The 23,702-nt window shown below is 45.2% G+C and overlaps 1 protein-coding gene across 4 annotated transcripts in view; it reads right to left on the bottom strand.

Annotated features, from left to right (window-relative positions):
- ipo8 (importin 8) overlaps positions 1–23,702 on the bottom strand; it is a 124,130-nt gene that overhangs the window by 48,758 nt on the left and 51,670 nt on the right. For all 4 annotated transcript variants that reach the window (XM_086008643.1, XM_086008645.1, XM_086008644.1 and 1 more), the window contains 3 exons: positions 19,988–20,082; positions 15,352–15,436; positions 2,246–2,380 (listed from right to left, as the gene is read on the bottom strand). In XM_086008643.1, the coding sequence (XP_085864769.1) occupies positions 2,246–2,380; positions 15,352–15,436; positions 19,988–20,082 (315 nt within the window). The remainder of the gene's footprint in view (positions 1–2,245; positions 2,381–15,351; positions 15,437–19,987; positions 20,083–23,702) is intronic.

The raw sequence follows: 23,702 nt of genomic DNA, 5'->3' as shown, positions 1-23,702 counted from the left end.
GCTTACCCCTTATCCTTAGACTTAGACTGTGACCCCTGGTTCTGGACTTCCCCGCCATTGGGAACAGCCTTCCTGCATCTAGTCTATCCAGTCCTGTTAGAATTTTATAAGTTTCAATGAGATCCCCCCTCATTCTTCTAAACTCTAGCGAATATAATCCTAATCGACCCAATCTCTCTTCATAAGTCATTCCTGTATTCCCAGGTATCAGTCTGGTGAATCTTCGCTGCACTCTCTCCATGGCAAGAACATCCTTCCTCAGATAAGGCGACCAAAACTGCACACAATACTCAAGATGTGGTCTCACCAAGGCCCTGTAGAACTGCAGCAAGACATCCTTGCTCCTGTACTCGAATCCTCTCGCTATGAAGGCCAGCATGCCATTTGCCTTCTTAACCGCCTGCTGCACCTGCATGCTTACCTTCAGCGACTGGTGCACAAGGACACCCAGGTCTCGTTGCACTTCCTCTTTTCCCAATCTATTGCCATTCAGATAATAATCTGCCTTCCTGTTTTTGCCACCAAAGTGGATAACCTCGTATTTATCCACATTATACTGCATCTGCCCAATTGCCCAACCTGTCCAAATCGTTCTGGAGTTTCTCTGCATCCTCCTCACAGCACGCACGCCCACCCAGCTTTGTGTCATCTGCAAACTTGGAGATATTACATCTAGTTCCCTCATCTAGATCATTAATATATATAGTGAATAACTGGGGTCCTAGCACCGATCCCAGCGGTACTCCACTAATCACTGCCTTCCACTCAGAAAAAGACCCGTTTATTCCAACTCTTTGCTTCCTGTCTGCCAACCAGTTTTCCATCCAAGTCAGTACCTTACGCCCAATCCCATGTGCTTTAACTTTGCACGCTAGCCTCTTATGCGGGACCTTATCGAAAGCCTTCTGAAAGTCCAAATACACCACATCCACTGGTTCTCCCTTATCTATTCTACCAGTTACATCCTCAAAAAATTCCAGTAGATTAGTCAAGCATGATTTACCTTTTGTAAATCCATGTTGACTTTGTCCGATCCTGTCACTGCTTACCAAGTGCTCTGTTATTACATCTTTTATAATGGACTCTAGCATTTTCCCCACTACCGATGTGAGGCTTACTGGTCTGTAATTCCCCGTTTTCTCTCTACCACCTTTTTTAAATAGTGGGGTTACATTAGCTACCCTCCAATCCATGGGAACTGTTCCAGAGTCTATAGAATTTTGGAAGATGACCAGCAATGCATCTACTATTTCTAGGGCCACTTCCTTAAGTACACTAGGATGTAGATTATCAGGCCCTGGGGATTTATTGGCCTTCAATCCCGTCAATTTCCCTAACACCATTTCCCTACAAATACTGATTTCATTCAGTTCCTACATAAGAACATAAGAAGTAGGAGTAGGCCATACGGCCCCTCGGGCCTGCTCCGCCATTCAATAGGATCATGGCTGATCCGAACCTAGATTCACGTCCACTTCCCTGCCCGCTCCCCGTAACCCCTAATTCCCTTATCAGCTAGGAAACTGTCTATCTCCGTTTTAAATTTATTTAGTGTCGCAGCTTCCACAGCTCTCTGAGGTAGCAAATTCCATAGATTTACTACCCTCTGAGTGAAGAAGTTTCTCGTCATCTCAGTTTTGAAAGGGCAGCCCCTTATTCTAAGATTATGCCCCCTAGTTCTAGTCTCACCCATCAGTGGAAACATCCTCACCGCATCCACCCGATCAAGCCCCCTCACAATCTTATATGTTTCGATAAGATCGCCTCTCATTCTTCTGAACTCCAATGAGTAGAGGCCCAACCTACTCAACCTATCCTCATAATTCAACCCCCTCATCTCCGGAATCAACCGAGTGAACCTTCTCTGAACTGCTTCGAGAGCAAGTATATCTTTTCTTAAATATGGAAACCAAAACTGTGCGCAATATTCCAGGTGTGGCCTCACCAGTACCCTGTATAACTGCAGCAAGACTTCCCTGCTTTTATACTCCAGCCCCCTTGCAATAAAAGCCTCCCTCTCATTAGACCCAAATTTGTTGTTGAGGTAGAAGCTGTGAAACTACAACCAGCCTAAATGCTCCGAGGCCAGTGAAGAAAAAAAAAAGGATATCTAACTTTTACAGAAACTTTCAAATTGCCAAGAACCAGCTTGTCAGTGATACAACTCTCACCCTTCACCAGCCATCTAACAGCACAAAGTTGTAAAAGAAAAAAAGCAGATGTGCAAAGCTCAAATTGTGCTTACCTGAATGTGCGGCTTCATTTGTTTCCACGTGAGAGAGTGGCTGACACCTTGATTCAGGTAGTTAAGGACTTGCTGCAGCACTCGAGGTGTAACGTATTGTTTCTGTCGGTGCTGATCCACCAACTTCAGCAACACCTGGGACAGGAGAACATAAGTACTGTAATGAAGGACTTAATCAATGTACTGCACACCACTCAACGGGATGTGGGGCCTCACAAACACAAACGTCTATTTTTACTTTCACCAGAAATTCTGAGATTTGGGTGTTTGCTGACTTTTAGCCTCACTAAAACATCTGTTGCAACATTTGAAATCTGTCAGTAAGTCTCAATTTAAAAAAAACTCCTACCGCCTGCATTTTTGCAGTGTCAAAAAATTATTTGAATTGTTTTTCTCACTAGAAAGCGTAGTTACCAAATCCTATGTCTGGTGTAGCACAAAGTCATACAGACCAGAAGGTCATAGGGCAGTTGATGACCTCAGTGCTCTTGGGTCAGGAAGAGGGAGAGACAGCAATGGCCCCTGCTCCCAACTGCTATCGAGGGACCCTCTTCTGGCCAACATACAAGAACAGGTTTGGGCCCGATTGTGGTTCTTCACACAGCTGAATAGTTGCAAATGTAAAGGCCCTGATTTTTCACCTTTGCCAGCAGATCAAAGGGCAGACTGTGCCAAACTTTATGATAGGCGCTCCCCACTCTAATCTGAATAGGGTCAGTGAAAAGCATGCCCAGGCACCTTGGCCTGGAGCACATGTGAAATCCATCAAGATAGCAGCTCTTAAAGGGCTATACCATGCCATTAAAGGGGAATTTGGGGTAGTGGCAGAAAGTAGACTAGAAAGTAGACTAATCTACTGGAATTTTTTGAGGATGTAACTGGTAAAATAGATAAGGGAGAACCAGTGGATGTGGTGTATTTGGACTTTCAGAAGGCTTTCGATAAGGTCCCGCATAAGAGATTAGCGTGTAAAGTTAAGGCACATGGGATTGGGGGCAAGGTACTGACTTGGATAGAGAACTGGTTGGCAGACAGAAGGCAGAGAGTTGGAATAAACGGGTCTTTTTCCGAGTGGCAGGCAGTGACTAGTGGGGTACCGCAGGGATCGGTCCTTGGACCCCAGCTATTCACAATATATATTAATGATGATCTAGACAAGGGAACTAGATGTAATATCTCCAAATTTGCAGACGACACAAAGCTGGGTGGGCCTGTGTGCTGTGAGGAGGATGCCGAGAAACTCCAGGATGATTTGGACAGGTTGGGTGATTGGGCAGAAGCATGGCAGATGCAATATAATGTGGCTAAATGTGAGGTTATCCACTTTGGTAGCAAAAACAGGAAGGCAGATTATTATCTGAATGGCAATAGATTGGGAGAAGGGGAAGTGCAACAAGACCTGGTGTCCTTGTGCACCAGTCGCTGAAGGTAAGCATGCAGGTGCAGCAGGCGGTTAAGGCGGCAAATGGTATGTTGGCCTTCCTAGCGAGAGGGTTTGAGTACAGGAACAAGGGTGTCTTGCTGCAGTTGTACAAGGCCTTGGTGAGACCACATCTTGAGTATTGTGTGCAGTTTTGGTCGCCTTATCTGAGGAAGGATGTTCTTGCCATGGAAGGAGTTCAGCGAAGATTCACCAGGCTGATACCTGGGATGGCAGGAATGACGTATGAGGAGAGATTAGATCGATTGGGCTTGTACTCGCTGGAGTTTAGAAGAATGAGAGGGGATCTCATCGAAACTTATAAAATTCTAACAGGACTAGACAGACTAGATGCTGGAAGGATGTTCCCGATGGTCGGGGAGTCCAGAAACAGGGGTCACAATCTAAGGATAAGGGGTAGGCCATTTAGGACAGAAATGAGGAGGAATTTCTTCACCCAGAGAGTGGTGAACCTGTGGAATTCTCTACCACAGAAGGCAGTAGAGGCCAATTCATTAAATATATTCAAGAAGGAGTTGGATATATTTCTCAAGGCTAAAGGGATCAAGGGGTATGGGGAGAAAGCAGGGACCGGGTACTGAATTTGGATGATCAGCCATAATCGCATTGAATGGCGGAGCAGGCTCGAGGGGCCGAATGGCCTATTCCTGCTCCTATCTTCTATGTTTCTAGACTAGTGGAGATATGTAGGCAACACTAATCCCCTTGATACTTAAAAGTTGAATGTCCTGCTGCAAGAGATACAGCAATGGAGGGCCCGAGGCTGCAGGTTGCACAGAGGAAAGTCACTGGCCAAGTCAATGCATGCAGCCAGGTCCCTCATATCTGGCTGCAACTTAGGACCAAGAATGCTAGTTATCAGTGAACGTGTGATGGTACCTATGTTCTTCACCTTTGCATACATTTCTCCTGGGGCCCATCAAACAGGGCACACACCACACTCTAAAGGTTTCACTACTCTCTAATATTTAACTAAAATATCTTTCCACAATTCCTGTATTTATAATTGCCTGGTCAGAAAGATTTAATTAAAACATGTTGCATTTGCCAACTGCTCTTCATTTTAGTGTTTTCTAAGGTTGAGGGGTGTACAATGAATGGGAATGGTGGATCGAAGAGGTAAGTTTTCAGGAGGCTTTTGAGGATTGGAAGGGTAGTAACAAGGCAAAGTAGTGAGTGCAGTCCAGTTGATCCAGCCCATAGCTGTGCAGAATAATCGTCTCAAATTTAATTTTATTCCAAATTGTGAAGAAGGGGCAGAGTAAAGAGTTTTAAGGACTATAGAATGGTTTACAAACCATCATAAGTAGGGTAAAGAACTACTGGTATAAATGCTGGTGCCGCCACTCAGCGGTAAAGTACTTATAATGTGGATTATAATGACATAAAACAAGCAGTTCTTGCTGCTCATGATGTAATGTCAGAAGTGTTTAAATGTAAATTAAAAATGTTACGGATAACACAGGACCACAGTTGAGAGATGGATGATGTACTGACGCTGTGGCTACAGCAAAGAGTGTATACATCAATTAATGTGCACACACCAGTTCCTGGAAGTGATTACTGACAATTTAATGCTTTGGTTGATTGAATCGGGGCAAGCCCCCCCCCTCTCCAAGTCAGATGCCTGAACAAGCTAATCTTTTGCAAAATCTCAAGTGCTGGGAAGCCAATCTGTGGGCGACGAGGTTGGTCCCCCACAATGAGTGGTGGGAATCTCAACAAATCAGACAATCAGTTGACAGCTTAGTGCAGCCAATCAAAAATAAAAGGTGCAAAGTGGGACATAAAGTAAAGAAATGCTGGTTTGAAAGAGAGCGCGGGACACAATCCAGGAGACTAAATGTTGCTGTAAGGTGCAAGACTGTTGGGTGTGTAGTGACTACGAATGCAGCTAAGCCCGATCATGGTAAATTGTTGTCTAACCGAAAGTTCAAGTGATACAGGTACACCTCTCTATACAGGACAGTCAGTGTTTCGGGTGCCAGCATTCATGGTATTGTCAGGCTACACTTTCCAACTTGGATAGGTGGAAAAATAGTGGGAGATTCAGCATCCATACTATATGATGCTCGGTTAGGAAATTATTTGAATAATGTTGAATCTGTAGCCAGCTGAATTGACGGAGATGGCGAGTGCTGGAAAACAAAGTCAATCGTATACAAATTGAAAGCAGTTGGTAGCAGTTAATGCTAATATTGCATCGAATCAGAACATTGGGCCCAACAGCTCTATGCCGGTGTTTATGCTCCACACGAGTCTCCTCCCACCCCTCTGCATCTAACCCCATCACCATATCCTTATATTCCTTTCTCCCTCATGTGCTTATCTAGCTTCCCCTTAAATGCATCTATGCTATTCACCTCAACTACTCCACGTGGCAGTGAGTTCCATATTCTCACCACTCTCTGGGTAAAGAAGTTTCTCTGGAATTAGAATCATACAAAGTTACAGCACGGAAGGAGGCTATTTCGGCTCATCGTGTCCGCGCCGGCCATCAAAGAGCTATGCAACCTAATCCCACTTCCCAGCTCTAGGCCCGTAGCCCTGCAGGTTACAGCATCCCAAGTACTTTTTAAATGTGGTTAGGGTTTCTGCCTCTACCACCCTTTCAGGCAGTGAGTTCCAGACCCCCACAACCCTCTGGTTGAAGAAATTTCCCCTCAAATCCCCTCTAAACCTTCCACCAATTACAGGAAACTCTCTGGTATCCGGCACCGACGGGACCGGGATGCTGCCGGTTGATTAAAAATTCCGGATGACGGAGAGGGTTATCTACCGAGGCTATTTTTAACAAACAAAGAGTCAGACTCCTGTTATTGAGGTGTTCGGACTTCTGACAGTGCCAAGAAGACGAGTAGTGGCAGTTTGGAGAACTACCCCCACTGACTAACTCAGCCACCGCGGGAGACTCTGACTCGGCAACATTTCTGGTTATTGAGGTGTTTTCGGAGTATGAATTTTGCCGGTTAAGAGAGAATTCCGGATATTTAGGTGCCGTTTAAACGAGAGTTTCCTGTACTTTAAATCTGTGCCCCCTGGTTTTTGACCCCTCTGCCAAGGGAAATAGGACCTTTCTATCCACTTTATCTAGGCCCCATATAATTTTAAACACCTCAATAAGGTCCCCCCTCAGCTTCCTCTGTTCCAAAGAAAACAAACCCAGTCTATCCAGTCTTTCCTCATAGCTAAGATTCTCTAACTCCCATCAGCATCCTTGTAAATCTCCTCTGTACCCTCTCTAGTGCAGTCACATCTTTCCTGTAATGTGGTGACCACAACTGCATGCTGTACTCTAGCTGAGGCTTAACCAGTGTTTTATACAGCTGAAACATAACCCCCCTGCTCTTGTATTCTATGTCACGGCTAATAAAGGCAAGCATTCCGTATGCCTTCTTAACCACCTTATCTACCTGGCCTGCTACCTTCGGGGATCTGTGGACATGCACTCCAAGGTCCCTTTGTTCCTCTACACTACTCAGTGTCCTACCCTTTAATGTGTATTCCCTTTCCTTGTTAGCCCTCCCCAAATGCATTAACTCACACTCCTCCAGATTGAATTCCATTTGCCACTGTTCTGCCCACCCGACCAATTTATTGATATCTTCCTGCAGTCTACAGCTTCCTTCTTCAGTATCAACCACACAGCCGATTTTAGTATCATCTACAAACTTCTTAATCATACCCCCTATATTCAAGTCTAGATCATCGATATATATACCATAATAAAAAGCAAGGGACCTAATAATGAGCCCTGCGGAACCCCACTGGAAACAGCCTTCCAGTCACAAAAACGCCCATCAAACATTACCCTCTGCTTCCTGCCTCCGAGCCAGTTTTGAATCTAACTTGACACTTTGCCCTGGATCCCATGGGCTTTTAACTTTGTGTCCAGTCTGCCATGTAGAACCTTATCAAAAGCCGTGCTAAAGTCCATATACACTACATCAAACGCATGACCCTCATCTACCCTCGTTACCTCCTCAAAAAATGCAATCAAGTTTGTCAGACACTACCTTCCCTTAACAAATCCGTGCTGACTATCCTTGATTAATCCGTGTCTTTCTAAATGAAGATTTATCCTGTCCTTCAGAACTCTACAATAATTTTCCCATCACCGAGGTTAGGCTGACTGGCCTGTAATTACTCGGTCTATCCTTCTCTCCCTTTTTAAACAAGGGTACCACATTAGCAGTCCTCCAGTACCACACCTGAAGCCAGAGAGGATTGGAAAATGATGGTCAGGGCCTCTGCTAGTTCCTCTTTCGCTTCGCTTAACAGCCTGGGATACATTTCATCCGGGCCTGGGGATTTATCCACTTTTAAAGCTGCTAAACCCCTTAATACTTCCTCTCTCACTATGTTTATTTCATCTAATATTTCACACTCCTCCTCCCTGATAGCAATGTCTGCTTCGCCCTCTCCTTAATGAATACTTTGCATCTGTTTTCATAAAGAACCCTATCGACATCTCCTGCCTCCACACACAGATTACCCCCATGATCTCCAATAGGTCCTACCCTTTCTTTAGTTATCCTCTTACTCTTAATATATTTATAAAACATCTTTGGGTTTTCCTTGATAAGAATTTTTCATGCTCTCTCTTTGCTTTCCTAAAATCCTTTTTAATTGCACCCCTGCACTTTCTGTACTCCTCTAAAGATTCTGCAATATTTAGCCCTCGGTATCTGTCATACGCCTCCCTTTTTTTCTTTATCCTACCCTGTATGTTCCTAGACATCCAGGGGGCTCTAGATTTGTTGGTCCCACCTTTTTTCTTTAAGGACACATATTTGGTCTGAACCCTCCGGATCTCCTCCTCGAATGCCTCCCACTGCACGGACACTGATTTACCTTCAAGTAGCTGTTTCCAGTCCACTATGGCTAAATCCCCTCTGAGCTTAGCAAAAGTTGCTTTTCCCCAATTTAGAATTTTTATTCCTTATTGGATTTATTAGTGACCATCTTATATTTATGACTGCTAATTTTGGTCTACCTCACAAGTGGAAACACCTTCTCTACAGTTACCCTATCAAACCCCTTCATAAATTTAAAGACTACTATCAAGTCACCCCTCAGCCTCAGAGAAAAGAGCACCAGCCTGCAGTCTATCCTGATAGCTGTACCCTCAGTGTTCTGGTATCATCCATGTCAATCTTTTGTGCTTTTTCTCCAGTGCTTTTATGTCCATTTTGTGATACTGTACATGAGCACAGCTTCAACAACCTGAACAAAGTCAGGGGTCAGATTGTCCAGAAGCAAGGCACTCATTGTATTAACTCCAAACACAATGGAGGCATGTAGAGAGGTAGGCACATCACCCAGAGTGTCACTCGGTACATGGCTGCCCAACTGTTGCTCAGTATATAGCAACGTGCGCCAAACAGGAACAGCAGAGAGTCAGCATGCTGACCCTGCACACGAGAGCTCATGTCACGAGGTCATTTTATCTCGAAAGCAAGTGATCAGTTCATGCTAGGCACCCGATACAGCAAAAAGACAGACCCAACTCCACACCTCGTCTTCAACACCATAGCCTTGTGCGTCTTGCCTACTCAAGAGAGGATGGAAGGTGTTGTGTAATTTCTGCACTAGCTAGGGGCTCAGAAAATTCATAAAGTCACGTTGCCTTACATATAAATGGCGCCAATGATCACTCTAGCTAGACAGTGGTCAGAGAGGCAGAGGCAGCAGGGTGCAAAGTCTGGGGAATCTGTAAGACGTAGAGTCTTTGATTTGTAGATCAGCCAGGAAGCAAAGACCTCGTCATAGGACTAAACAAGTTATGCCTTATTAAAGAAGTAAATCAGAAATACAAGGCCTGGGCTAAGTGTAAAAGGCAACTTTGTATGTTATTTCATGCATCACTGTGTCTTTGATATGACTTGATTGACAGTTGTCTATCTAGACACCTACAGTTGGTACATGTATATTTTTCAGATGTAGGAGGGTGGAGGAGTTAGTGACGAGCAGGAGGATCTGCAATAGAAAAATAAATGAGGCAGTGGTACAAAATGGCATCTTCAGTGACAGAGACTTGGAGGCAGCAATGGGTTATGTGGTGACTAAGTCAGAGTGGTCATGTGTTTGGGTGGGGGGGGGGGAAGTGCTAATGAGGACAGGGAGGTAAGGGTATGTTCAGGTGTAGGTTATCAACAATGAGGACTTGCTCAGTGCAGAGGCTCAGTGAGGATAGTTGGTGCTCAAGAGGAGCAACAAATGCTGATGGACTGAAGATCTTTAACAGAAAAAGATGCAACTTCTATTCATGACCTCAGGCACATTATGTAGATTTATGCACAGTACAATGTAGTGCGTTATCAAAATGTTTATATTGAATTTTCTATTTTCTTAAAGATCATTCAGTATTGTTTACGTATTAAATGCAAAATAATCAATCCCTCTACAGTAACCCCTTAAGACAACTTCTTCCATTTAGTTGATGAATAGGAAGGGATAAAACATCACAATGTGAAGAAAGACTGGGAGCACAGACACTACATTACTCTTACTGCATTGCATGGCAGCTCTTCCTATAATCAGCACAGTATATAATGCTGCAGTGCATCACAGGAAAATACCAATGAAGTACCCATACATTTCTCATGTGGAAAGACCAAGTCATGAGTTCAGATACAAAGTTAGAAAATAAAGAAGCTTTTATTGTGCAGCTCTGATTTCAGAGAACGGCACCTCCTAGCACTACTCTCCCCTGTTTATATTCTCACCCGGCGCCATCAGGCACCAAACCGAAGCAGAGCTGGTGAATTCAGCAGCTGTTCAAAAGACCAACAGAAAAGTGCGTCTCCACCGTTGCTGGAACAAGGCAAGTCAGTACTTTTTACATTTCCCAGTGTCATGGACGCTGCGAGAACAGCAGCTGTGCCGTTGGCTACACAATATGAAAGCACCTCAAGCCTAACAAAATTTGTTCCTTTCTCATCACAGCAGAGCCCTGGGAAACCAAGCACGCTATAATGAAAGCCTTATAAAAAGGAACAGGAAACCATGTTCATTACCAACCCAGTTGTGCCATCAAAGATATTTACCGCTTTCCCACTGGGACCCAGTGGAAAATTCAGAGGTTTAATTCTTCCACCTGCGTCCTCCCAGCAGCCAGATTGAAAGATGTGCGGGTAGGGTAGGGTTGCTAACTCACCAGGATTGCCCTAGAGGCTCCAGGAATTAAGGACTAATCTCCAGGACACTGTTGCAAGAAAGCCAGGAGAAAAATCATAGGGGCAATAAAAAATTGTGCGGGCAGGGCGGTTGGATGCGTGATGTTATGTGATGACACCCCCAGCAATATGTTCAACCAGACTTGGCAACTCTATGGTAGGGTCTTGGCAGCAGATTGACCGTCAAGCATTCACTGGTCAAGAGAACAGTCGGCAATGAATATTTTGAGGGCAAGGACCACTTGCCATTACTCTTCCCGCTAAAAGGTGCACGGCTGTGCATACGTTCCAGAGCTCGCGCGCACTTCAAATTAAATGTCTCGCAGAGAACTGGACAGTAGCGGGAGCAGGGGAGGGACCAAATACACCATGGCCCCAGGGAATCCAGACAGACTTGCTTGCAAGTCTTGCGACCTCAGAGCTGATTGCAATTGCAGCTCTTGAAGTGTGTTTTCTGATGGTTGATGGGTTGCTGTGTAACGCTGGGTGGGGTTTGGCTTCCTCCCTTGAACTTTGACGTTTCAGTGGGACAGCAGGAGAATCCCCACACTCGGATTCTTTGCCTTTCAGCCTTCAGGCCCGCTTGTGGTATGCCGGAGCCGCGCGTGCGCAGTATCCAGTTGTAGCACGCTTTCGTCAGCTCTGTGCAGAGGTCAGGGGATCTGTTGGTGGCCGGTGGTGTGTGTGCGCGGAGGGAGAGAGAGCGAGGCGGAGAGGGAGAGGGAGGGGGCGGGAGGAGGGGGAGACAGAGAGAGAGAGATGGAGACGGAGGGAGAGAGGGGGACGGAGGCGGAGGGAAACAGACAGGGAGAGAAGGAGAGAGGGAGACGGAGGGAGAGAAGGAGAGAGGGGGAGTCGGAGGGAGAGAAGGAGAGAGGGGGAGTCGGCGGGAGAGGAGCGAGGGGGAGTCGGAGGGAGAGAAGGAGAGAGGGGGAGTCGGAGGGAGAGAAGGAGAGGGAGTCGGAGGGAGAGAGAGCGAGGGGGACAGAGAAAGGGATGAGGGTCCAGGCGCGTGTAGTCTGTTCCCGGGGACTGAGCAGCGGCCGCCGCACTTTGGAACAACACAGGTGGAGGCACAGCACATGTACAATGGCCGCCAGAAGCAGCGAAATTATGCTGAACTTGTATAGAACCTTGTCTGATTGTCTCATGATTTGAGATGGTGGGGTGGCAATATGGCATTACTGTATATATACTTTTAAGTGGTTGCTGTCATTGTTGTAAAAGTAGTAGTTGTTGTTTTAAAATTTGCTCACGGACGAAAAGGTCACGCTCAAAGGAGTTTGTGGCCCACTCAGTACAAAAAATAATTAGAGGGAACACTGCTTGCCACACTCAATGTTGACATCTTGCCGTGTTATAAGAACATAAGAAATAGGAGCAGGAGTAAGCCACATGGCCCCTCGAGCCTGCTCCGCCATGCAATAAGAATATGGTTGATCTTCTCCATCAACTCCACTTTCCTGCCCTATCCCCGTATCCCTTGATTCCCTTAGTGCCCAAAGATCTATCGATCTGAGTCTTCAATACACTCAACGACTGCATATCCACAGCCCTCTGGGGTAGAGAATTCCAAAGATTGACAACCCTCCGAGTGAAGAAATTTCTCCTCATCCCACTCCAAAATGGCCGACCCCTTATCCTTAGACTATGAACCCTAGATCTAGACTCTCCAGCTAGAGGAAACAACTTCTGAGCATCTACCTTGTCAAGCCCTCTAAGAATTTTATGCCTAACATGAGAGTGATATAAAGGTTGGAGGTAGGCTTTTTGGGGCTCTTATTATTCCACATTTGGTGATTAAAGGAGAAGCATTGATCACTCCTGTTGATTTTCTTTCCCTTCCCAACACAGATAGGAGTCCAGTTACTTGCCCAGTCAAGAAATGGCAAAACTCATCCATGATTAAACAACATTTAAGATGTATGAACCCTGGTATCAATAGCTTTTAAAGCAAATAAATAATGCAGAAATAGGCCAACATTGAGGCAAACTTGTAGTTTAAACACACAAGTTGGCCTTCTGGTCTGAGTCTTGCTCAAAGACACTTGACCTCACTTTTTGGGGATGGGGCATGAGGAGTAGAGAAGAAGGGAGTCAATTCTTGGAGGAGCTGCTCAATGCAATGACATATACAAGTAAAACATTCAAACATGTTTTCAGGGGATGGGAAGGAAATAAAATGGGATCCAACAAGCTCCACTCGGCTCACACTTCCAACAACCAATTATAAATCTTAAATATGGAAATTTACACATGTTCAACTCAGCTTCCCAGCTAGAAAGATGTACAGCGGTGGCTTCGGAAGGCAGGAAAGTGGGATAAGGAATATAAACTGAAACTAGTGCACTATCTAAAGACGAACATTCATCCAACAGTCATCGATAGCATGCCTTTTCATCTATCTTTTGCCTGTACTCCACAGGCTGTAGCTCAGCGCCCCTGGCAAGAGGATCCAGTGCAAATTAAATGAACATGTGAACCAGCTTCCCTGCCCCCACAAACACAAACCAAAGTTAGAAAGCAATCACTGCAGCCCAAATCCATTTCTTTTTGATTGCATTGGAAGATCATTTTTTTACGTGGATGACTGACTGCATTCGATTGCAGCTGTTAAGTTTTGATTGCATTCGAGAACATTCCTTCGAATGTTTTACTCGCTTCATACTTCAACCGCAAGTGAAGTGCACTCATATTGCCCGATTAGTAGATTTTTCTAAATCTTTACTATAAGTACATAAGTTTTTCCTGATATGTAATCCAAATATATCTTGCACTGATTTCCATTTTTGTTCTCTGATCCTACTCTCTTAGCATAGTTTATTTCAACTGTACACCGTTTAAGATTTTATATGTTTCAATGAAGTCTTCTCTAAACTACTCTCTTTCTGGACGGTGAAGCTTAATCTTCTCTTGTCTGTCTTTCTTTCTAGCTCATCCTCATTGCACACAGCAATTAATTACTCAGCTAGGAGGAATGTTTAAACAAGACACAAGCTCCCTAATGGCCTTGTGGGTAAAGGTAGTACCCAGTGAAATACTTGGCTCAATTGCTAGCACTTGTGTCTGTTGCGACTTCAAGTCCCACACTAGGAGTTGAACACATAATGTAAGCTGACACTGCAGTGCAGTACCGAGGGAGTGCTGCGTCTGCACTCACTCGGAGGTCAAACTCCAAACCATCGTCAACACCTTCACCGAGGCGTACGAGAGCATGGGCCTTACACTAAACATCCGTAAGACAAAGGTTCTCTACCAACCTGCCCCCGCCACACAGTACTGCCCCCGATTATCAAAATCCACGATAAGGCCTTGGACAACGTGGACCACTTTCCATACCTCAGGAGCCTATTGTCAACAAGGGCAGACGTCGATGACCAAGTCCAACACCGCCTTCAGTGTGCCAGTGCAGCCTTCGGTCGCCTGAGGAAGAGAGTGCTTGAAGACCAGGACCTCAAACCCGGCACTAAGCTCATGGTCTACAGAACAGGTCTACAGAGCAGCAGTGATACCCACCCTGCTGTATGCCTCAGAGATATGGACCATGTACAGTAGGCACCTCAAATTGAGAGGTACCACCAACGCTGCCTCCGCAAGGTCTTGCAAATCCATTGGCAGGATAGACGCACCAACGTCAGTGTTCTTGCTCAGGCCAACATCCCCAGCATCGAAGCTTTGACCATGCTCGATCAGCTCCGATGGACGGGTCACATTGTCCGCATGCCCGATACAAGACTCCCAAAACAAGCCTCTTTGAAAAAGTGTAACATCCCCACCAACACCTGGGAATCCCTGGCCCAAGACTGCACAAAGTGGAGGAGAAGCATCCAGGAAGGCGCCAAACACTTCAAGTCTCTTCGCCGGATGCCAAGCGCAGGCTGCGCAAGAAGCGCACGTCAACCCAAGCACCCCACCCACCCGCCCCTTCAATCACCGTCTGCCCCACCTGTGACAGAGACCGTAGGTCCCGCACTGGACTCATCAGTCACCTGAGAACATTTTTAATGTGGAAGCAAGTCATCCTCGGTTCCAAGGGACTGCCCAAGAAGAGAAGCAGTACCAAGGGAGTGCTGCACTGTTGGAAGTGTGTTCCTTCAAATAACACATTAAACTGAGACCCTATCTGTTTGTTCCTGTGGGAATAAAACAAGATCCCACGTCATTATTTAAAGTGCAGAGAGTTCTCTGCATCCTGGCCAACAATTCCCCTCACAACTAACACCACTACAAACAGATTAACTAGTCATTTATCTTGCTGTTGTTTGTGGGAGGTTGCTGGTGCAGAATGGCTGCTGTGTTTGCACTCCAAATGTAATTCAGTGTGTGAAGCACTTTGGGAAATGATAAGGTGCTATATAAAGGCAAATATTTTTTTGTTTAAAGCAGAAAATGGCTCGATTACTCAGATGTGGACACAGCATCAATTTTACACAGTTGATAATGAACATTCCTAAAGTCCACTTCAAGACAAATCAACGTGCTCTTACCTGCTGAATACCCACAGCATATGTTTTAAAAAAGAATTCTGAAAACTCATTGTACTCTTTTGTTACATTTCCAGGACTTCCATACCTGCAGAGAAAGTGATATTAAAAAATGTAAAGAATCCAATGGTCAAGTTATAACAAAAATACAATTGAATTTAAATAGGTAGGACTCTAAATGCAAAAATCCTGGAACAAAAATCGGTTTACTCTGTAAATTTATTCAATTAGTGGGTTACATTCATACAGGAGATAAAATGAGGAAAGTCAATCAGGGCTTTAGATTCCAAAGCAGGTTTTACAATAAGCTGCTGTGGAATTTATTCTGAGGTACTGCTGCATGGTCATTCAACAGAACCTAAACCTCTTATCATATGACTAACAGAATGCATGCCAGGCCTCGAGACAATCTCTCTGTTTTATTAAGTGATTCACATAATCCCTTTATTGATTTTAGATCAGAACCAATATTGATCAACCATTTCTGCTCTCGGTTACCTGTTCCTAAAGAGTATTTTTTTTTTGGGGGGGGGGGGGGGGGCGGGGGAGGCAGCGTGTTTCACTGGGTTATGAATTTCTTAATGTTCCTTTTCCCTCCATGAAATATTCCTCCACCAAGCACCTTTCCTGATCCACTTGCTCTCAGGTCTTTACTCATGTTGCTCTATAGTGAAATACTAGAAGATGCAGGGGAGGAACCCAAGGATAATTGGCCCTCTTGCGCTGTCTCTCTCTTACTATCTCCAGTAGGAATCACTTGGCCTCTGCTCAGCAGCTTCCCATAGAAGCATTTTTGAGATTGAGAATTGCCCCTTTTATCACCACTCTCTGCCAAAGCTCACTGGCACTCTGACACCAGCCTCCCGGGTTTCCCGCCCGCCTCGGGGGCCACCCGCCCCCAACCCACCTCCCTGGACAAAATTCCGGCCATAGTCTCTGGAATGTTAGACATTAACGACGACAGCCATTTTCTACGTTAGCAAGTAGGTAGCTGTGAATCTGTTTTATTATTTATGGAAAAACGCAATTTCAACATTGGTGTTGATAATAAAAATATTAAGCATTAAAATCAGTATTCCTTCCTCAGCCCAGATATAAACGGTATCTACTCCCCAGTGATTTGCCTTGAGTGTCTGTTCCTTTCTTTCTTCTGTGAAGGCCTCAGGACAGTTTTCTAAAGTTAAAGGCATTGTAGAAATGCAAGTTATTTTGTATGCTCAACACCCTTTTTCTCCACCCAGTTAACAATTGCTTCCATTTTGGGAAAGTTTTCAGCAATGCAGCATCTCATTATTTCTCCCTCTACTATTGACACAGGTTAGCAGCTGTGGTTATCGGTGTGGGTAATTCCAGGTAAAACTGTCTATGAAGTTGGTGAGACAAGTACCCTGATGAAGGTATTGACTTGGATAGAGAACTGGTTGGCAAACAGAAAGCAAAGAGTTGGAATAAACAGCTCTTTTTCCGAGTGGCAGGCGGTGACTAGTGGGGTACCGCAGGGATCGGTCCTTGGACCCCAGCTATTCACAATATATATTAATGATCTGGATGAGGGAACTAGATGTACTATCTCCAAGTTTGCAGATGACACAAAGCTGGGTGGGCGTGTGTGCTGTGAGGAGGATGTCGAGAAACTCCAGTATGATTTGGACAGGTTGGGTGATTGGGCAGAAGCATGGCAGATGCAATATAACGTGGATAAATGCGAGGTTATCCACTTTGCTGTCAAAAACAGGAAGGCAGATTATTATCTGAATGGCAATAGATTGGGAGAAGGGGAAGTGCAACGAGACCTGGGCGTCCTTGTGCACCAGTCGCTGAAAGTAAGCATGCAGGTGCAGCAGGCGGTTAAGAAGGCAAATGGTATGTTGGCTTTCGTAGCGAGAGGGTTTGAGTACAGGAACAAGGATGTCTTGCTGCAGTTGTACAGGGCCTTGGTGAGACCACATCTTGAATATTGTGTGCAGTTTTGGTCGCCTTATCTGAGGAAGGATGTTCTTGCCATGGAAGGAGTGCAGCGAAGATTCACCAGGCTGATACCTGGGATGGCAGGAATGACGTATGAGGAGAGATTGGGTCGATTGGGCTTGTACTCGCTGGAGTTTAGAAGAATGAGAGGGGATCTCATCGAAACTTATAAAATTCTAACAGGACTAGACAGGCTAGATGCTGGAAGGATGTTCCCGATGGTCGGGAGTCCAGAACCAGGGGTCACAGTCTAAGGATAAGGGGTAAGCCATTTAGGACAGAGATGAGGAGGAATTTCTTCACCCAGAGAGTGGTGAACCTGTGGAATTCTCTACCAAAGAAGGCAGTAGAGGCCAATTCATTAAATATATTCAAGACGGAGTTGGATATATTTCTTAAGGCTAAAGGGATCAAGGGATATGGAGAGAAGGCAGGAACACGGTACTGAATTTGGATGATCAGCCATGATCTCATTGAATGGCGGAGCAGGCTCGAGGGGCTGAATGGCCTACTCCTGCTCCGATCTTCTATGTTTCTATGGCTCAGCGGGATTAGACAGTACGCAGCTAAGGCTTGCAAACCAGGAAGATCCCAGGTTTGAGCCTCAACTTGTGCCCAAGTCAACTGATCTCAGCAGGGGTGAAGGTGCATGCACTCTGGATTATTTAGGTGAAAATTGGCAATTCCCATTTCTGATCACTCTCTGGAGACCCCATGTGTGTGATACCTCCCATGATCATTAAACTTGCCAGCAATGCTCACACATGAATAACATCACTTGGGTGATATACCTCAGAGGTTGACCGGCCCCCTGTGGTGGTATACCCCAACAAGGAATCAGTGTCGCCAGGAGGGGAAAAAAAATCTAAAGAGAAAGCCACTGCTCAGTGAAATATATATAAGCACAGTCCACTACTACAAAACGAAGGACACTAGGGAATAGCGATAGGTGTGGTAGCAATAGCAAAGTCTTTTTCAGGTATGTTTGGATTCAGAGGGCCATCAAGGACCATATTCGGCCATTGAGGGATTTTTGCAGGACCATATCCATCCATTGAGGGATTCTGCAGGACAGATCTGGGTGACATTCCACAATATGACATAGGTTTTAACCTCTGAAGTTGCTGGCGCATGCAACGAGTTGTTGCAAGCATTCAAAAAGGGAGCTGGATGGGTTTCTGCATGTAGTAGTGTGTCCCTCGTAATCATGAATGATAGTGTCAACAATGAAGGGAACATAATTTCATGGTAGATGGGTGCATTGTTGAGTATAAAGGCTGATGCACACTAGATATGGTCTACCACAAGCCTCACATAACCACGTTTCTGAGGAGTTCTCTTGTTGCTCCCTCTGACGTTGCCTATTCTTCCGTCTCTCACATCTTGCCTCCGCACTGGCACAGCGTTGTAGTTCACTCCTTCTCTCACTTCAGCATGCCATTGCCATCTGTCAGTGGCCAGGGTTTCCCCCAAGAATCAACGACCATGTTACATTGCTTCTAGTGAATCTTCAGTGTGTCCTTGTAACGCCTTTGCTAGCTGCCTTGCTTTCTTCTGCCAGTTCTCCATAAAGCACCATGTGCAAGTTGCAAACATCTGCACATATAGATACCAAGTGGGTCAATGGAGGCTCGTGCCATCAGTCACCGTGACCTCTTAGAGTTACATAGAAACATAGAAGATAGGAGCAGGAGTAGGCCATTCGGCCCTTCGAGCCTGCTCCGCCATTCAATGAGATCATGGCTGATCATCCAAATTCAGTACCCTGTCCCTGCCTTCTCCCCATATCCCTTGATCCCTTTAGCCTTAATTAAGAAATATATCCAACTCTTTCTTGAATATACTTAATGAACTGGCCTCCACCGCCCTCTGTGGCAGAGAATTCCACAGGTTCACCACTCTCTGGGTGAAGAAATTCCTCCTCATTTCAGTCCTAAATGGCTTACCCCTTATCCTTAGACTATGACCCCTGGTTCTGGACTCCCCGGCCATCAGAAACATCCTTCCTGCATCTAGTCTGTCCAGGCCTGACAGAATTTTATAGGTTTCGATGAGATCCCCTCTCAATCTTCTAAACTCCAGTGAGTATAAGCCCAATCGACACAATCTCTCCTCATACGTCATTCCTGCCATCCCAGGTATCAGCCTGGTGAATCTTCGCTGCACTCCTTCCATGGCAAGAACGTCCTTCCTCAGGTAAGGCGACCAAAACTGCACACAATACTCAAGGTGTGGTCTCACCAAGGCCCTGTACAACTGGATTGCCTTGGGGGAGGGGTTGGAGAGGAATTTCACAGAGTTCTTTGCCCAAGAACTCTTAGGCGTGCTCAAGTTACACCACGCTGGGATGGGATGGGCTAGGTGAATCAGCTGGTCCTTTCCTTTCCTTTGTCATACATTTGTGTGAAACAAAATTACAGATGTTCTGGTTTCAGCTCCTCAAATTAAACCATGATAGCAGGACAAGGGGACACGGGTTCGAAATAACAAAAGGCAAATTTAGGGCTGATATCTGGAAGTCCTTAACACAAAAAATAATTAATTCCTGGAACAGACTATTGGGTAGGGTCATGGAGACAAAAATCCTGCAATCATTTAACAATCGTTGTTGTGACTTTGATAGGCCGAACAACCTTGCTCATCCATAACTATTTTGCTATATATTCGGTACCTTTCAAAGAGTCTTGTAACCAAGTGCAAAGCCCACTTCTTACACTTCCACCATACCAGTTCAGGCCGGTCATCTTCATCCACCTGCAAGGTTTCCTACAAGTTTATGGAACAGATTGAAAATGTTACGTATTCAACCTCTTCTACTGCATAGCACACAGCATATTGCACCATTAACAGCACGTCATCAAACCAAAACACAACAGAAGCACTGTACAGCTTCACAGCACTCAATTTTCATACTCGGGTAAATTAATATTCTGCTCCAAACTAAATAGTGGGGGCAAGGGATCAAATTTGGGAAGATGTGGTAAATCAAAGAGTAGAGACAAGGCAAGAGAGAAAGGTAATATGGGGAATGATAAACAGACTGTGACAGGAAGGGATAGAGTACAAATCTAAGAGTAAATCAACAGATAAGGCTAGAGGTTACAAAAATAATAAAATTACAAAACTAAAGGCTCTGCATCTGAATGCACATAGCATTCGAAACAAAACAGATGAACTGATAGCGCAAATAGAAATAAATAAGTGCGATCTGACAGCCATTACAGAAACATGGCTGCAGGATGACACAGATTGGGACCTGAATATTGAAGGGTACATGACATCTAGGAAGGACAGGAAGCTAGGAAAAGGTGGAGGGGTGGCTCTGTTAATTAATGATGGTGTTAGCACAATAGAGAGGGATAACCGAAGTTCAGGAAACCAGGATGTAGAAGCAGTTTAGGTAGAGATGAGAAATGATAAAGGCAAGAAGTCACTTGTGGGAGTGGTGTACAGGCCCCCTAACAATAACCACACGGTAGGATGGAGTATAAAGGAAGAAATAATGGGAGCTTGTCAGAAAGGTACAGCAATAATCATGGGGGATTTTAATCTACATATAGACGGCAAAGGTAACCCAGATGAGGATTCACAGAATGTTTTCGGGATAGTTTCTTAGAACAGCACGTTCTGGAGCCAACCAGAGAGCAGGCTATACTAGACCTGGTATTGTGCAACGAGATAGGATTAATTAATGATCTCATAGTGAAGGCGCCCCTAAGTAGTAGCGATAATAATATGATTGCATTTTACATTGTTTGAGGAAGAGAAGAGTGGGTCCAAGACTAGTATTTTAAATTTAAATAAGGGCAATTATGAGGGGCATGAAAGCAGAGCTAGCCAAAGTGAACTGGCAAATTAGGTTAAGGGATAGGTCAATAGAGTTGCAGTGGCAGACATTTAAGGGGATATTTCAGAATACACAGAATATATACACTCCAATGAAAAAGAAAAATTCCAAGGGAGGAGTCACCATCCGTGGTTAACTAAAAAAGTTAAAGATAGTATCAAACTATGATGGTGTTAGCACAATAGAGACAGCAGCAGCGGAGGCGGCGGTGCGGACTTGCGAGGGACGAGGCTGAGCGGCGGTTTAAAAAGGGCGCCAGAGTCCAGGTGAGGCGTGCTAATCTGCAGTCTCTGAGCTCAGAGGGAGGGAGAGAAGTAAAAAGTAATTGAAGTGTGATGTCACCAGAAAGCAGGTAAGTGATTGGTTGGTGAGTATGTCTCTCTTTTTAAACTTTAACTCTGTGCGTTGTAGTTACTAAGGTCTCTCTGGTGTAACGGGGACTGTTGGTAAACCATTAAACTGTAGTGTAATTAGTGGGATTGATTAATTAATTGAAATTAAATTAAATCAAAGGGCAAGTCATGTCAGGACAGCCTGGACACGTAGTATGCTCCTCCTGCGATATGTGGGAACTCAGGGACACTTCCTGTGTCCCTGACAACTACGTGTGCAGGAACTGCATCCAGCTGCAGCTACTGACAGACCGCATTGCGGCGCTGGAGCTGCAATTGGATGCATACTGGAGCGTTCGCGATGCTCGGGACGTCGTGAATAGCACGTTTACGGAGTTGGACACACCACAGGTAGAGGTTGAACAGGCAGAAAGGGAATGGGTGACCAACAGGCAGAGTACTAGGCGCAGGCAGGTAGTGCAGGGGTCCCCTGTGGACATCCCCCTCTCAAACAGATACACCACTTTGAGTACTAATGGGGAATGGCTTATCAGAGGAAAGCAGCAGCAGCCAACTTCCTGGCACCAGGGGTGGCTCTGCTGCACAGGACGGGAGGAAAGAGGGGTAGAGCTAAAGTAATAGGGGATTCTATTGCAAGGGGAATAGATAGGAGTTTCTGCTGCCGCAAACGAGACTCCAGGATGGTGTGTTGCCTCCCTGGTGCAAGGGTCAAGGATATCTCAGAGCGGCTGCAGAACATCTTGGAAGGGGAGGGTGAACAGCCAGTTGTCGTGGTGCATATAGGTACCAACGATATAGGTAAAAACCGGGGTGAGGTCCTAAAAGCTGAATATAGGGAGTTAGGAGGTAAATTTAAAAATAGGACCTCAAAAAGGTAGTAATCTCAGGATTGCTACCAGTGCCACGTGCTAGTCAGAGTAGAAATAGAAGGATATTTCAGATGAATACGTGGCTAGAGGAATGGTGCAACGGGGAGGGATTCAAGTTCCTGGGACATTGGAACCGGTTCTGGGGGAGGTGGGACCAGTTCAAACCGGACGGTTTGCACCTGGGCAGGGCTGGAACCGATGTCCTAGGGGGCGTGTTTACTAGTGCTCTGGGGGAGGGTTTAAACTAAAATGGCAGGGGGTTGGGGACCTGAGCAGGGAGACAGAGGAAAGGGAAACAAGGATAAAAGCAAAAGATAGGAAGGAGAAAAACAAAAGTGGCAGTCAGAGAAATCAACGGTTTAAATCAAACGTGGCCACAGTAAATAATAATTCGAATAGGTCTAAGAGCGTTAAAAAAACAAGCCTGAAGGCTTTGCGTCTTAATGCGAGGAGCATTCGTAAGAAGGTGGATGAATTGGCTGCGCAAATAGAGGTAAACGAATATGATTTGGTTGGGATTACGCAAACGTGGCTCAAGGATGGCCAAGGCTGGGAACTCAACATCCAGGGGTATTCGATATTCAGGAAAGATAGGCAAAAAGGAAAGGGAGGTGGGGTAGCATTACTGGTTAAAGAAGGGATTAACAATTGTAAGGAAGGATATTGGCTCGGATGATGTGGAATCTGTATGGGTAGAATTGAGAAATACCAAGGGGCAGAAAATGTTAGTGGGAGTGGTATATAGACCTCCAAAAAGTAAGGCGGAGGTTGGGGATGGCATTAAAAGGGAAATTAGAGAAGCATGCAATAAGGGCACAGCAGTCATCATGGGTGACTTTAATCTACATATAGATTGGGCTAACCAAATTAGTAACAATACTGTGGAGGAGGAATTCCTGGAGTGTTTACGGGATGGTTTCCTGGACCAATATGTTGAGGAACCAACCAGAGATCAGGCCATCTTAGACTGGGTATTATGTAACGAGAAAGGATTAATTAGCAATCTTGTTGTATGAGGCTCTTTGGGTCGGAGCGATCATAATATGATCGAATTCTTCATTAAGATGGAGAATGAAGTAGTTGACTCAGAGACTAGGGTCCTAAATTTAAATAAAGGAAACTACGATGGTCTGAGGCGCGAGTTGGGTAGGATTGATTGGGGAATGTCACTCAAAGGGTTGACGGTGGATAGGCAATGGCAAACATTCAAAGACTGCATGGATGAACTACAGAGTTTGTTCATCCCAATTTGGCATAAAAATAAAACAAAAAAGGTGACTCAACCGTGGCTAACAAGGGAAATTAGGGATAGCATAA

This window comes from Somniosus microcephalus, chromosome 16 (assembly GCF_052327205.1).
Source record: "Somniosus microcephalus isolate GS21.2 chromosome 16, FLI_Smic_1.0, whole genome shotgun sequence".
In the NCBI taxonomy this organism is placed as follows: domain Eukaryota; kingdom Metazoa; phylum Chordata; class Chondrichthyes; order Squaliformes; family Somniosidae; genus Somniosus; species Somniosus microcephalus.
This window is presented reverse-complemented; position numbering and strand designations above follow the sequence as displayed.